We start from the raw sequence: 15,623 nt of genomic DNA on the forward strand, positions 1-15,623 counted from the left end.
CAATACAGATTGTGTCCAAGTGGTTTCACTGTAATAAAGAGGAAAATAACAGATTCAACCAGAATTTCAGCTCAAAAAAATCTTTCATGAGTTGACTTGTTCATATAATCTTTGTATTGGATAGGAAATGACAAACTTGCTGTCTTTGGTGGAGGGTTTGAGCTTGAGACTTGAAAGTCCAACCCCTACCTGACAGGGAACTCAGAGCCTGTCCATGTCCAAGCAGGAACACGAGAGACTGCAAGACTGGAAAGAAGTCATCAAGTCATCACAGCCGCATTTGCTTTGTTTTAAAAGTCAAGACAAGTCATCTTCATATAGTGCTTTATATAAGACCATTCTGTATGTATATATATATGTATATGTATCATTTGAATAAATGTAATTCTTATAAACTGTCTCAGCCTATGAGAAACTTTTGAAGTGAAAAGGCAAAGACCTCTTTTTGTGCATCCCGAAATAAAACTAAATAAAAATCTATATGGTTGCAAACTTCAGTGCATTGTAGTGTCTGTCTAAAACATCACCCTACAATAAATGAGACTAGAGCCTGTGGACAATAATAAAATAATTAGGTGCATGACACCGCCCTTGGTTGTTTAGGTTAAAATCAGCTTTCAGTTTTGCATTTCCTTCATCATTTTTTTTTTTTTTTTTTTAATTTCTCCCAAAAATTGGTTTTATTTATTAAATTATTTATCTGCTGGCACAATTTATTATTTTTAATATTTATTTATGCAAGAATATGTGGATTTATGAATTTATTTGCATATTTATTTACTTTATATATTTATTTATTTATGTATAATTTTGTGGATTTATTTATAGATTATTTATTCACATATTTATTGTTTTTGCAGGTTTCGTCCTCCATACTTTTATGGTGTATTACATATAATCCAGTATAATAAGCTTTGTGATAATGTAACACAACTCTCATTGTTCTTTGTTTTTTATTAGTAATTGTTATCTTTATCTTGCAAAATAAAAAAAGCAGCTTGTGACGTCAAGGCAAGTGATGTGTCATTCTCATCCAGACCACAGAGAGGCAGTAAAGAGCCACTGCACGATGTGCACATGAAATTTGGAAAAACAAAAGTCGTAAAAAACAGATTTGTAAAAGAATTGTTCCATTTAAAAGTATTCATATCATTTTTTTTTTAAATAAACAGTCGTAAAAATATAATACATGGGCTAGTATTTTCGTTGTGTATTTTCACGTGTTTACTAAACTTGCTGTCTCTTATAAGTAGCTTGTCAACAGTGTAAAGCAGTGACGGTAAGTTGCTTTTTGCATCTCTCAAATGATTTCAGTAAAGGGTACAACGGGGCTTTTTATGGTCCCAAAATGTTTGAAGAGCAAACAATATGTTGATTGTTTTATTGATGCATGAACAATCCACCTAGAAAGACATACACAAAGTTGAGTGCCAAAGCAGATTCAAAACAACTCAATAGACTACTTTTGTTACAGTTTGCCGACTACAAAATTTACATTTTAGACCACTTTTGTCAGTAATGGTCTGATAATAATATGACTCAGTTTTGGTGAAGATTGAACAACAGTTGTAAGAGGATTATATTACTGGAATCATATTCATTTACCTGTTTTGATTACATTGAGAGTCCATTACAAAAGAACATCATATAGTCTTTTTAATAAATGTTCCTCTGTACAATGTTACCCCTCAGCTTTACTTTAACCAAAGTATTTTTTTAAGCTAATAAATTATTTATGCAGGTTTTTATTTATATAGAACTATGCCATGTTTTAAGACTTAATTTCAAAAGTTTATTTATTCATTCATTTTTGGTCAAAAATACTGTCCAGTCCAATAATAATTTATTTAGGTGGCACTAAAAAGGTCTTTTGACCTAAATACATGTGACAATTCTTATTCTTATTAGCATAAATCTGCAACATTTTAAAAGTCATTGCATGTTAAATCAAAGTACCCAGTAAAAAATGGACCAGGAACAATGTATTTAACCTTCTGAAGCCTTTAGCTCTGCTTCTGTTTTGAGACTATTGCAAATCTGTTTTTTATTATTTATGTATTCATTAATTAATTTTTTCCTACAGAGTGATCTATGGATTTCCCAAAGCTGCCCCCTCACTCCGGGTCTGTTTTATCAGTAGTGGACATGCACACAGGTGGAGAACCACTGCGCATTATCCTGAGCGGGTATCCGGAGGTGAAGGGGGACACCGTCCTTGCCAAACGACGTTATGTGCGAGAGCATCTCGATCATCTTCGCAAGGTCTTAATGTTTGAGCCCCGTGGTCACTATGATATGTACGGAGCCCTTCTGGTCAGAAGTGAGTTAGCAGAGGCTGATCTCGGCGTCTTGTTCATGCACAACGAAGGGTATAGCACCATGTGCGGCCACGCTGTCATAGCGCTCGGGCGCTTTGCGGTGGATTATGGTTTGATTAAAGCACCCACGTCACCAGAGACGCAGATAAACATACACTGCCCATGCGGCTTAGTGAAGGCCTTTACACAATATTCCGATGGGAAAACTGGAGCTGTCAGATTCCTCAGTGTGCCAGCTTTTGCTTTCGCTACAGGTGACAACTATGATCAGAGCATGACAATACGAACATAAAAAAAAAAGCAAGTTCAGCTGGTGTCATTTCAGAACAATGTATTATATTATTATATTACACAGATCAGGCATAACATTATGACCACCTTCCTAATATTGTGTTGGTCCCCCTTTTGCTGCCAAAAGACATGGACATGGACTCCACGAGACCCCTGAAGGTATGCTGTGGTATTTGGCACCAAGATGTTAGCAGCAGATCCTTTAAGTCCTTTAAGTTGTGAGGTGGGGCCTCCATGGATCGCACTTGTTTGTTCAGCACATCCCACAGATGCTCGATTGGATTGAGATCTGGGGAATTTGGAGGCCAAGTCAACACCTCAAACTCATTGTTGTGCTCCTCAAACCATTCCTGAACCATTTTTCCTTTGTGGCAGGGCACATTATCCTGCTGAAAGAGGCCACAGCCACCAGGGAATACCGTTTCCATGAAAGGGTGTACATGGTCTGCAACAATGCTTAGGTAGGTGGTACGTGTCAAAGTAACATCCACATGGATGGCAGGACCCAAGGTTTCCCAGCAGAACATTGCCCAAAGCATCACACTGCCTCTGCCGGCATCCCTTCTTCCTATAGTGCATCCTGATGCAATGTGTTCCCCACGTAAGCGACGCACACACACTCGTTCATCCACGTGATGTAAAAGAAACATGATTCATCAGACCAGGCCACCTTCTTCCATTGCTCCGTGGTCCAGTTCTGATGCTCATGTGCCCACTGTTGGCACTTTCAGCGGTGAACAGGGGTCAGCATGGGCACCCTGACTGGTCTGCAGCTCTGCAGCCCCATACGCAACAAATGCAATGTGTATTCTGACACCTTTCTATCAGAATCAGCATTAACTTCTTGAGCAATTTGAGCTACAGTAGCTCATCTGCTGGATCGGACCACACGGACCAGCCTTCGCTCCCCACATGCATCAATGAGCCTTGGCCGCCCATGACCCTGTCACCGGTTCACCACTGTTCCTTCCTTAGACCACTTTTGATAGATACGGACCACTGCAGACCGGGAACACCCCACAAGAGCTGCAGTTTTGGAGATGCTCTGACCCAGTCTTCTAGCCATCACAGTTTGGCCCTTGTCAAACTCGCTTACATCCTTACGCTTGCCCATGTCCAGTGGTCTTAATGTTATGCCTGATTGGTGTATATTATATTAGTCAATTTGATTCTTAGTCTTACTTGTTTTTATAATATAATATAATTTTTAAATTGTCTTTGAAAGAATTGTTTAATTCTTTGCCATTCTTGTTTTTCTAGATGTGAGTGTCTCTGTTCCAGGATATGGGTCCATCACTGTGGACATTAGTTATGGTGGAGCTCTTTATGCTTTTGTGAGTGCTGAGAAGTTTGGATTGGATGTCAGCAAGTCCAAAACTAGAGATTTGGTGGATGCAGCCACTGCTGTGAGCGATGCTGTCAAATCCCAGGTAACTGGTCCAGTGTTGTTTTTCTTAACTAAGACTAAAAATGAAAACTGAAAATATAATTGATTAATAAAGAGAACTGGTCAAATGAATCCAATCCACTGATTTTTAAGGCAAAAACAGCTAAACAAAATTCTTAAAGAATCATATTTTCTAACTAATCCGAATGGGATCAAACAAGATTAATCTATGAATCGAATAAGGTGATGCTGGATAAAGGCATTTATTTATTTCAGAATTTCAGTTTTGAATAGGACCTTGTTTGATTCTTTGATGATTATTGATTGATTTATAGTTGGGTTTTTTTTCTGGCAAGGGAAAGAAGCACAAGTCTACTTTATTCCACACTGTTAATCTATAATTTGCATAATTTATTAGACTAATTATCGTAATGACCATAGGTAAAGCTGTACCATCCAGTCAGTGAGGATCTGGCCTTCCTCTATGGGACAATCCTTACTGACGGCAAAGATGCTTATTCTGAAGAGCCCACAGCCAATGTGTGTGTGTTTGCTGACGCGCAGGTAAAACCAGTTGTATATATGTTTATATTAATCCATACACAGGACGTTCTGCCCTCCAAGTTGATATCCTAAAATGATATCAACTGGTCTTGTCTTTTGCTCTTCAGTCTGTGTGACAGAGGTCTGTTATATGGCTTGTCAGGTGGATAGAAGCCCCACGGGGTCTGGCGTTACTGCTCGTATAGCTCTTCAGTACCATAAAGGCCTGATCGGACTAAACCAGACCAGAAGCTTCCAGAGCGGAGCTACAGGATCAGTATTTACAGGAACAGCAAAAGAGGTACCTGTAGCAAATAAAAACAGATTTTCATATCAGTTTCACTGTTAATAGACCCCTTAAAAGTTTGTAAACATTGCAACGTTTCCTGGTGGGCGGGGCTTAGCTGGAGGCAAAAAGAGACGCTGGACTCAATGTTGACAAGCCTAAGCTAGCATGTTTTAAGGAGGGATTTATTAAACATAGATGCAGAAGAAAGTTCAGAACGGTCCAAATATGTACAGTCACTGACTCTGCGGGACCGTGACAACTATTTTTGTAAATTAACTTAAGTTTAGGATATTTCCTAGACAACATATGAATTACTTTCGGGTGGTTCGGGGAATTTTGTCAAGGCTTATTGTGTAATGTAACCTAACGCTGGGCTAACTATGATTATGGCTAGCAATGTGGATTATTTTAAGAGACCATTCAAAGGATGGCACTCACATCTATCGCTGTATGTTTGTTTAACATTTAAGCTAGCTTGTGCGCTGAAAGTTGGCGACTTTTTACCTATAAAACAGAAACTTGCTGATTTGTACTAGGTAAAACCAACACACCATTACATATGCATCGATTATTTTACCTGATATGAAGTGTGCACTGCAAACACGAGTATTATTTATGATCGTCTCCGTCCAGTCTGTACGCCGTATTGCATTCAACCACAATTATCTTTTTGATTTCTGTGAAGGAATGTCTGCCGGGATCTGGTAAAACTTTAGTTTTGAACCAAAAGTCCTGTTCCTTCTATTCTGGCAGCAAAAAACACAAGAAGACGACATTTTAAAGTCAAAACCTCAAACTTTTAGCGTGCCCACTATTAGTTTTTATTTATGTTTTGCACCCCGTGGGGACCCGGGGTAGAATAGGTCCCTAGCACCCCCTTGCTGATCGTAAGAGGCGACAAATGGGGCGACTTTTTTGCCGTAAGTTGCAACCCGTGTCTGGGGAGGACAAGAACCTGGTATTTGAGGAATGTGTATGCTGCGGCTACTTCAGGTCCAACACAATACTTTGGCTTTGAATTCACATAGACGGGAGGTTGGAAGGACCCGGTCCAACCAATCGGCTAGTCAAGATGTACCCGAAAGGGCTTTGGCTTAGGGTCAATTGGGCAAAATGAAATCTATGTTCCTTTTGCTCAAGTATATCACCCCTGTATCCTTGGTGCATATCTGGAGGATTACCGCGGCTCTGTGCATCCCCTTGTTGGGCTCCGAGGTGGGTGGGGAGCAGGAGTGATGAAATTCAAAAATACAAACATGGCTAATAAAAAAACCCCAAAACGACGTATGATAGAACAAACATTGGATGATGACTCAGATATTGGATGTATGTATTCTCAAAAGAGTGAAAATTGGCAAAGATTTATACTGCTAGAATCACAAATAACAGACATGCCTCTTACAAAATTGTCTCCATTTGCAATACAGAAAGGCATTTCAGGCATAGCAGGAACTGTTAAAGATGTTAAAAAGCTAAGATCTGGACAAATATTAGTAGAATGCACTAAGAAAAGCCATGCTGAAAACTTCTTGCATGCAAGTATGCTGGCAGATGTACCAATAAAGGCGTTTTATCATCCGTCATTAAACAGTAGCAAAGGAGTTATGCGTACCAGAGAGCTACATGACATGGATGAGTCTGAAATAGCATCAGAATTGACTCAACAAGGGGTAACGAATGTCAAGAGGATCATAATCAAAAAAGAAGAAAAGATAATTAAGACAGGCACTTATATTTTGACTTTTAATAAACCTCAACCTCCAGAGAAGATTCAGATTGGCTATGTGAGTGTACCGGTCAATATTTTCATTCCAAACCCATTGAGATGCTACAATTGTCAGAAATTTGGCCACGGCTCTGCTTTCTGTAAAAGAAAAACGGTTTGCTGTAACTGTGGAGAAGAAGGACATGAATCAGGATGTTCAAAACCATCAAAATGCAGCAACTGTTCAGCTAATCATCCAGCTTCAACAAAAGAATGTCCAATTTGGATAAAGGAAAAAGAAATCCAAAGAATAAAATGTGTTGAAAGGATTAGCTATGTTGAAGCACGCAAGAAGGTTGAGGAGTCTCCATCCTTTAATATGAGGAAAACATATGCTTCTGTGCTGAAACCAACCATGAGCTCCATTGAATGTCAGACTGATTTGACCTGGGTGAATGGTGAGAAACCACAAAATGTTAGCAACAGAAGTTCTGTTCTAATTAAAAAGAAGAATCAAGGAACACAATGTCAAACAATGATAAATCAAACCCAAGCTAAAGAAGATGGAAAATCATCAAATGAGCATAATCAGCCCTTGAGAGGGAAAAGGTTACAACAAAGTACAAAAACTCAATCAACAAAATCAAATCAAGAAGGGAAAACTCAAAAGATAGAGTACCCAAAGAATTATGATGTTGAAATGACAGAGTCTATAAAATCTCGAAGTCGAAGCTTGTCTCCTAAATGCAAAGGTAAAGGGCAGGTACTTGTCTTACCTACTTGAAAATGATGAATCATATAATTCAGTGGAATTGTCGAGGACTTAATGCAAACTTTTCAGAGCTGCAACAATTGGCAGCCATTTTCAATCCCATTGCATTCTGCCTCCAGGAAACCCATCTAACAACAAATAGTAAATTGACGTTGAAAAAGTATAATATTTATAACACTTTTGGTCCAAATATACAACGTCCGTCTGGTGGATCGGCCATATTAGTAAGACATGACATAATTCATAGTCACATGTCAATAAATACAAACCTGCAAGTGGTGGCTGTGCGCTTAACTCTACATAAAACTATAACTATGTGCTCTATTTATATACCCCCTGATACCTCAGTGACAATACAAGAACTGAACAAAATGGTTGAACAATTTCCATCACCATATATATTAATGGGTGATTTTAATAGTCACAGCACATTATGGGGAGGAAAACATACAAACACCAAAGGCAGAAGAATAGAAGAGTTCATATATAATAATGATTTGTGCATATTAAATGATGGCTCAAATACATATCTGCATCCAGGATATGGAACTTATTCTGCTATTGACTTAACTATGTGTGAACCTGAAGTACTAATTGATTTTTCATGGCAAGTATGGAAGGATCTATGTGGGAGTGATCATTATCCATTGATTTTAACATCCATTGAAGAAGACATTCAGCAAGACACTCTAAGATGGAAAATAGAAAAAGCTAATTGGTATATTTTTCAAAAATTGTGCTATGAGAAGTTTAACATAGATTGGAAAGAACATCAAGACCCAATAAAGAAATTCACTGACATACTAATTGAAATAGCAGAAAAATCTGTTCCAAAAACATCAACAAAGTCATGCCGTCGGAGAAACCCATGGTTTAATGAAGACTGCAAAAAGGCTATTGCTGATCGGAAGAGGGCAGAAAGAAATTTTAATAAACATCCAACAACAGAAAACCTCATCAGACTGAAAACCTGTAGAGCAAAAGCACGAAGAATTATTAATGAAACAAAGAGACAAAGTTGGAAAAAATATGTGTCAAGTTTAACATCACAGACACCAACAAAGAAAGTATGGGATATGATACGAAAGATGGAAAATAAGGAAGGAGGATTACAAATACAACATATTAAAAATCAGGATACTTTGCTAACAACGAAACAGGATATTGCTAATAAATTGGCAGAGACCTTTGAGAGAAATTCATCATTAGAAAACGGTCTTCCCAGATTTAAAGAAATGCAAATAAAGCAGGAACAGAAAAAACTTAATTTCTCCTCTGATAATGCTGAATTGTATAACCAGCCTTTTACCATGGAAGAACTTTTGAAAGCCATAAAAAACTCCAATGACACAGCCATTGGACCTGACAAAATTCACTATCAGTTTTTGAAACATCTACCCTATAGTGTATTATCGATTCTACTGGAAAATTTCAATAACATCTGGAAATCAGGAGAATTACCATATTACTGGAAAGAGGCAATAATTATACCAATACCTAAACCTGGAAAGGACCATACTGACTCAAATAATTATCGTCCAATAGCCCTAACTAGTTGTTTATGTAAAACCATGGAACGTATGATTAATGACCGGCTGGTGTGGACCTTGGAAAAAGATCAAAAGATCAGTAAATATCAATGTGGATTTAGACGGGGAAAAAGTACTCTTGATCATCTTATAAGAGTAGAATCTTTTGTACGAGATGGTTTTATTAAAAAAGAGCATGTAGTAGCGGTTTTTTTTGATTTGGAAAAAGCTTATGATACTACGTGGAGGTATGGTATTTTAAAAGATTTGTATGATATGGGTTTTAGGGGGCATTTACACATTTTTATTTCAAATTTTTTATCCAATAGAGTTTTTCGTGTTCGAGTAAGAAATGTATTATCTGACTTGTATGTACAAGAATCAGGAGTGCCTCAAGGAAGTATACTTTCAGTAACTCTTTTTAGTATTAAAATTAATGGTATTGTAAGTGTTATGGGGTCTAATATATTTCGTAGTTTATATGTAGATGATGTGTGTATTTGTTATAAAGGAAAAAATATGAACGTAATTGAAAGACAAATACAAATATGTATAAATAAAATGTATGACTGGTCAGTTAAAAATGGCTTTAAATTTTCTAAATCAAAAACTGTATGTATGCATTTCTGTTTTCTGCGATCTATGCACTTAGATCCAGAGCTTTTTTAGAAAGATAACTTATAAAAGTCGTAAAAGAGACAAAATTCCTAGGACTTAATTTTGATAACAAACTATCTTTTATTCCTCATATTAAAATGCTGCGAAACAGATGTTTTAAAGCAATGGATATTATAAAAGTGCTAGCAAGGATTAAATGGGGTGCAGATTGTGAAGTACTCTTGAGACTTTATAGGACACTTGTTAGATCAAAAATGGACTATGGGAGTATTGTTTATGGATCTGCTAGGAAGTCATACATCAAAATGCTGGACACAGTACATCATACAGGATTGAGACTTGCCTTAGGAGCATTTAGGACTTCCCCAATTGAGAGCTTGTATACAGAAGCAAGAGAACCATCATTATATAACAGAAGGCTGAAATTGGCTCTCAACTATGTAGTTAAGCTAAAAGCTAATGAAAGTAATCCAGCATATTCTTCAGTTTTTCATCCTCCATATTCACATTTGTATGAAGCTAGACCCAGATAAATCAGTCCTTTTGGAATTCGCATAAAATCACACTTGGAAAATATGGATATTAATCTGGATATCTTAACATCGACGCATTTGTGTCCTATACCGCCCTGGGATATTAAAAAACCAATCATCATCATGAACCTGGCTCAGTATAAAAAAAAGGAAAATCATCCAAATGTTTATCGGGAGGAATTTTTGGATATAAGACGAAGTTTACCAACTCACGTACCTGTGTACACAGATGGATCAAAGTCAGACAGTCGGGTATCTGCTGCAGTAGTGATTGGGTCAAAACGCTATGGCAAGTGTATTTCTGGACAAAGTTCAATTTTCACAGCTGAAGCTTGTGCATTACTTCTAGCTCTTGAACAAATAGAGAAGGAACAACAACGTAATTTTTTAATTTGCACAGATTCTAAATCCTGTCTACAAGCACTTGATTTATTGAAAACTGAACATCCTATAATTATCAGCATAATAGGAAAAGTGGACTCTTTAAAGAAACAAGATTTTAATATTGTTTTTTGTTGGATACCAGGCCATATGGGATTGACTGGTAATGAACAAGCAGATAGAGCAGCAAAGGAAGCACTTCATTTGGAAATGACAGAATGTAAAATACCAGCATCTGACGTTAAACCCATATTGAACCTTTACATTCACAGTAAATGGCAAATGGAATGGAACGAATGTGTAAATAACAAATTATACGAGGTGAATCCAGTTTTAAATCAAGGAGTTATTAGTTATTATTTTGAAAACCGATATGACCAGGTTGTATATACAAGATGCCGAATTGGACATTCAAGACTTACTCATTCATATTTATTGAAGGGGGAAGATAAACCGATCTGTGATTTGTGTAAGAATTTCATGAGTATAAAACATATTTTAATAGAATGTCCTTTCTTAAATAATATTAGACAACAGTTTTATACAGAGAATACATTAATGGACATTTTCAAAAAGGTTTCTCCTGGAGTAATTTTAGAATTTCTGTCGAATATTCAGTTGAAAGATTCTATGTAATTGTTGTTATTAATGTTGTTGTTATTGGTGTATATGCCTGATTTTGTATAGTGATTGTTTTTAAGACATACTTGTTAAAGTATTATAAATAATGTATTGAACTGATATTGCTGATTGCCATGAATATAGCCATTGCTGCTGATATGGCATTAAACCATAAATAAATAAATAAATATTTATGTTTTGCCAGCTATAGTGGTGACGTCACAGTGACGTAGGCAATTAAGGGGTCTATAAGTGAGGTATTATATAATACAGCTCAGTTATTTAAAGGGGTGTTTGATTATGATTTCACTTTTTTAACTTTAGTTAGTGTGTAATGTTGCTGTTAGAGCATAAACAACATCTGAAAAGTTACGATGCTCAAAGTTCAAAGCAAAGGGAGATATTTTCTTTTAAAGAATTCTGTTTAAGGTCTACAACAAACGGCTGGTTGGGGCCACAATGACTAAAATTTACATAAACCTTGGGCCCTAGAACACGCAACAAAGGGGGCTAGGCCATGTTGGGCTGCTTTAGAGAAGAGGAAGAGTTGTACTGTTGCCATGCCTTCATTTTACGCTGGACTGCTTCACAAACGATGGTCAATTCAATGCTGGGTTTGTACATGCTAGCTGAATTAACTCCACAGCAGCTACATACATTTATTCACTAACCATTCAGAAACATCCAGATGCATTCTATAAGTTGTAACTTCTTCCTGAGTCTCTTCATCAGTGTCCAACTCTGGTTTGAACAATGTAAGGCTGAACACAGTTACTGACAATTGTCATTTTGGCTGCATGAGATTCTCCTACTTTGTTGTTGTTGGGCAACCGAAGCGCCAGTTGTTAAAGCTTCCCTTTCTTCTGGAAAGTGGGCTGGAAGCAGCAGCTCATTTGCATTTAAAGGGACACACATAAAAATGGCATGTCTTTGCTCACACCCAAATAGGGGCAAATTTGACAAGCTATAATAAATGATCTGTGGGGGATTTTGAGCTGAAACTTCACAGACACATTCTGGGGACACCAGAGACTTAAGGCCCCAGTAGACTTCAAACGAAATCGAAGAAAGAACTGATGTGACGTCATTTTGAACAAAATCAAGCCAAACAAAGTTCGTTTTGTGTTCTTTTTTGGAAGTTCGAAACGGCTTGCCAAAGCGAACTTTCAGGAAAAGTTCGTTCCGGCACCAAAACAGCTCCATACTACCATTGGTCAGTGAGGATAACGTAACAGGAGGTGTGCGCTGAGGCTCCGCCTTCACTTGCGCGGGCGCGTCTCTGACTCATTTGATCTGTAGAGTTTGTTGAGGTAAGATCTCGCGGGGTGAAAACATGAACAGAATAGATAGCCTCTTTATAGTACAAAATGAAGTTGTGCTTGTAAAAAAAAAACACTAACACTGTTTTTCATGTTTGATACTGTAAAGCTGGTGGATTTTAAGCAATCCAACGTGACTGAAGTGCTACTTTGCAGAGCTCGTGCTAACATGCCCATGCTGTTATGATCAGACGCTTTTCTTATGCTTTCTATAATAAACGCTTACTGTTTTCTAATTTTTGTTGTTTATTTTGTTACTGAGAAGAAAGTGCACGGCACATATTTACATATTCATCTAACCGTCGTTCTCAGCAGTGTGGGCGGCGTCAGATGTTCGTTTACAATATATCGCTGGTCACGTATTTCAAACTTCGTTTTACCCCTAAATGAGGAATGAAAAAGAAGTTCCTTTGAAGTATACCGGAGCCTTTATATTACATATTGGGTACCCTTTAAGAGCCTAGTCCGGGAAATGTATTTTATATGCTTGATTCTTTAACAAAATCAGTGATTTGCAGCTGTTCTGTTGTTCAAGGAGACCATGTGTGGGGACTTCAGGGCTGTGGTAGTGGAGGTCAAAGGTCATGCTCACTACAGCGGTGTGGCCAGCTTTACCCAGGAGAGCGACGACCCCCTCAGTAGAGGCTTCCTTCTGCGCTGACTTAGAGGATGTAAAGGTTAAAACATCTATTTCTGCCTGATTGCAGGTACGGCTTCTGAGCTTGAGCACAGAAATCTTCTAATGTAGATTTTTTGTAAAGGAAATCATAAAAAAAAAAAAACAATCAAACGCTGAATAAATGTTGTAGTCTATGACTGTTACGTGTCACAGGACTAGTTTTGTAAACCTTTAAGACTCTTTCATTTAATGTACCGATTACTTTTTTTAATTTCTTAAACATTTTATAATAATAAAAGTGTATAAATGAATCAGTTCTGGTTTAAATAATATTTTTTGCCATTGTTTGAATTGTGAATAATGGCCACTAGGAGGCATCATCTGACTACATTTAATCCAGCAAAAACTGAATGAACAGTGTGGTGACAATGTTTTTACTAAACAGTATTGTTTCTGTTTTTGTTTATTATAAAACCCTATTGTTTTTTTTTTGTTTTTGTTTTTTATCCCAGTCAAATGTGACTTCAAATGACAGCATAGAGCAGTAAATACTTTTCAGATTCTTCCATTTATTCTCTTATGATTCATCTTACAATGGAAGGCTGAGTTTTCCTTAAATTATAAAAGTCCAATGGAGGTATCTTGCACTGAAAAAGGAAACTTTGTCATACAACTAGGCTGCTGATGAAAAACCAGGAGAGACTCCAGTCAGGAAGGAAGAACGTAAAGGAAGAAGAGTATTGCCTTGATCCAGTTACTTACGGATCATTTTAAATATGACTACATTTCACAGAGAGACCAACACTTGACATCAGAAACTGCATAGTGTCTGTACAACGACCGTCCACAGTGTTTAAGACGCAACATGGGCACCAGAGGCCCCTAAAAACACACCTTTAAAAAAATCATTCCCAGTCAGCCTGTACTGGATATCACAATGCAGTCATCTTTCTGAAAAAGCAACCCCCAGCCCTAGTTTATTGATGTCAGTAATATTCCTATATGTATTAAAAAAAAAAAAAAGAAATCACCTTTAGTAAAAAGGGCAAACCCCCCTCTTAAAGGGGTACAGAGTCACTTTACAGATTTTCAGTGACCTATATACAGACACTTGTCATTAAACCTCTTTAAATAACCATCTGTTCCCACTTTGAATCAGTCAGAAAATGAAGAAATTGAGTAGTTTGGTTGGGAGCCAAGAGCTAGTGTCACTTTTGGCAATTTGTTTTGTTACAGTAAGAAAAAAGGGGTTGACAAGAATTGCAAGTTTATGTGGTCAAATGAACATGAGCTTCTGATTCATAACCAATCATTAAACTCACATTTATCTCAATCTCTGATAATAATCCTGGTGCTCCTGCATCATTAAATTAGGTTCATTTGGCAGCCATATTTTTAAGTCCTTAAGAGTCTTTTCTCTGCATTTAGACAGATTCTCCTTTACAGTCAAGTGACACATGATAAACTGAGTGTCTTTGGGTAAACACGGTTTCCTCCACTACCCCAGATCGTGTTTAATCTGAGTAGAGGAGCTAATGAGTGTCCTCCAGTCATCCACCACTGCAAGGAGGTTGTTTGGTTGTAATGAAATGCGCCTTAGTGGTTGCTCAGCTGGACTGCCGTTTAGAAGTTAAGCTTGGTAATTGGACGCTCCCTGCCAGTGTCTGATGTCTGGCTGTTTATGCGTTTGCGGTTGCGTTTCATCTTCGACAGATCTTTATCAAAAACCTCTCCAGAACGCAAAGCAGACACCAGGTCGTCAAACTCGCCCCCGTCGTCCTCTCCGTTCTCTTTGGCTTTTCGAGCCTTCCTTTCTTTCTCCCTCTGCTCCTTGAGCTGAAAGACATCAAAACAGAGAACATCATATTTAGCAGTAAAGGGGTGAAGAATGAAGAGATGAGTTATGGACCTGCTGAGATAAGGGGTTTGGCTGTCAGTTACTTAACTTAGCTGAGATTTTTCAAGTTAAAATACACACACTCTCACAGGCCACTTTATTAGGTACACCTGTTGAACTGATCATTAGTGTAAATATCTAATCAGCCAATCACATGCCAGCAACTCAATACATTTAGGCATGCAGATGTGGTCAAGATGATCTGAAGAAGTTCAAACTGGGGAAGAAAGGTGATTTAAGTGACTTTGAATGTGGTTGTTGGTGCCATACGGGCTGGTCTGAGTATTTCAGAAACTGCTCATCTGCTGGGATTTTCACACACAACCATCTCTAGGGTTTACAGAGAATGAACAGGAAATGAGAAAATATCCAGTGAGCGGCAGGTCTGTTGGTGGAAATGCCTTGTTGATCCCAGAGGTCAGAGGAAAAGGCCAGACTGGTTTGAGCTGATAGAAAAGCAACAGTAACTCAAATAACCAGTCGTTACAACAAGGTCTGCAGAAGAGCATCTCTGAACGCACAACATATCGAACCTTGAAGCAGATGGGCTACAGCGTCAGAAGACCACACTGGGGTAAACACACCCCTGGTTGACACTCCTTTCAGCTAAGAACAGGAAACTGAGGCTCAACAAAATTAGAGGATTAGAAAAACGCTGCCTGGTCTGACGAATTTTGATTTCTGCTGCTTCATTCAGATGGAAGGGTCAGAATTGAATGTAAACAACATGAAGGCATAGATCTACCCTGTCTTGTATCCAGAGTTTAGCCTGGTGCTGGTGGTGTAATGGTGTGGAGGATA

General features: G+C 37.8%; 2 protein-coding genes across 13 annotated transcripts in view; one reads left to right on the forward strand and one right to left on the reverse strand.

The window, feature by feature from the left end:
• The first annotated feature begins 1,092 nt into the window (after positions 1-1,092).
• LOC137018876 (trans-L-3-hydroxyproline dehydratase) lies at positions 1,093-13,268 on the forward strand. Of its 2 annotated transcripts, none has more exons than XM_067383655.1 (6): positions 1,093-1,279; positions 2,084-2,572; positions 3,870-4,039; positions 4,438-4,560; positions 4,703-4,840; positions 12,842-13,268. In XM_067383655.1, the coding sequence occupies exons 2-6, from the start codon at positions 2,092-2,094 to the stop codon at positions 12,965-12,967; spliced, it is 1,038 nt and encodes a 345-aa protein (XP_067239756.1). In that variant the 5' UTR covers positions 1,093-1,279; positions 2,084-2,091; the 3' UTR covers positions 12,968-13,268. The 2 variants fall into 2 exon arrangements, with proteins under 2 accessions (XP_067239756.1, XP_067239757.1); XM_067383656.1 differs by having other exon boundaries at positions 12,845-13,268.
• A 218-nt stretch (positions 13,269-13,486) lies between these two features.
• daam1b (dishevelled associated activator of morphogenesis 1b) overlaps positions 13,487-15,623 on the reverse strand; it is a 110,460-nt gene continuing 108,323 nt past the window's right edge. For 10 of the 11 annotated variants that reach the window (XM_067383646.1, XM_067383647.1, XM_067383648.1 and 7 more), the window contains one exon: positions 13,487-14,761. In XM_067383646.1, coding sequence (XP_067239747.1) covers positions 14,549-14,761 — 213 coding nt within the window. In that variant the 3' untranslated portion in view covers positions 13,487-14,548. The remainder of the gene's footprint in view (positions 14,762-15,623) is intronic. The other variant, XM_067383654.1, reaches the window with a different exon arrangement.

The sequence above is a fragment of the Chanodichthys erythropterus genome, chromosome 4 (genome assembly GCF_024489055.1).
Source record: "Chanodichthys erythropterus isolate Z2021 chromosome 4, ASM2448905v1, whole genome shotgun sequence".
Taxonomy (NCBI): domain Eukaryota; kingdom Metazoa; phylum Chordata; class Actinopteri; order Cypriniformes; family Xenocyprididae; genus Chanodichthys; species Chanodichthys erythropterus.

What these genes read in the sequence shown, in the direction of transcription:
- LOC137018876 (XM_067383655.1), top strand. Translation starts at nt 2,092, where the DNA reads ATGGATTTCCCAAAGCTGCCCCCTCACTCCGGGTCTGTTTTATCAGTA. An exon ending in GCGATGCTGTCAAATCCCAG is followed by an intron (nt 4,040 to 4,437) that starts GTAACTGGTCCA and finishes TAATGACCATAG; the next exon opens with GTAAAGCTGTACCATCCAGT. An exon ending in TTACAGGAACAGCAAAAGAG is followed by an intron (nt 4,841 to 12,841) that starts GTACCTGTAGCA and finishes CTGTTGTTCAAG; the next exon opens with GAGACCATGTGTGGGGACTT.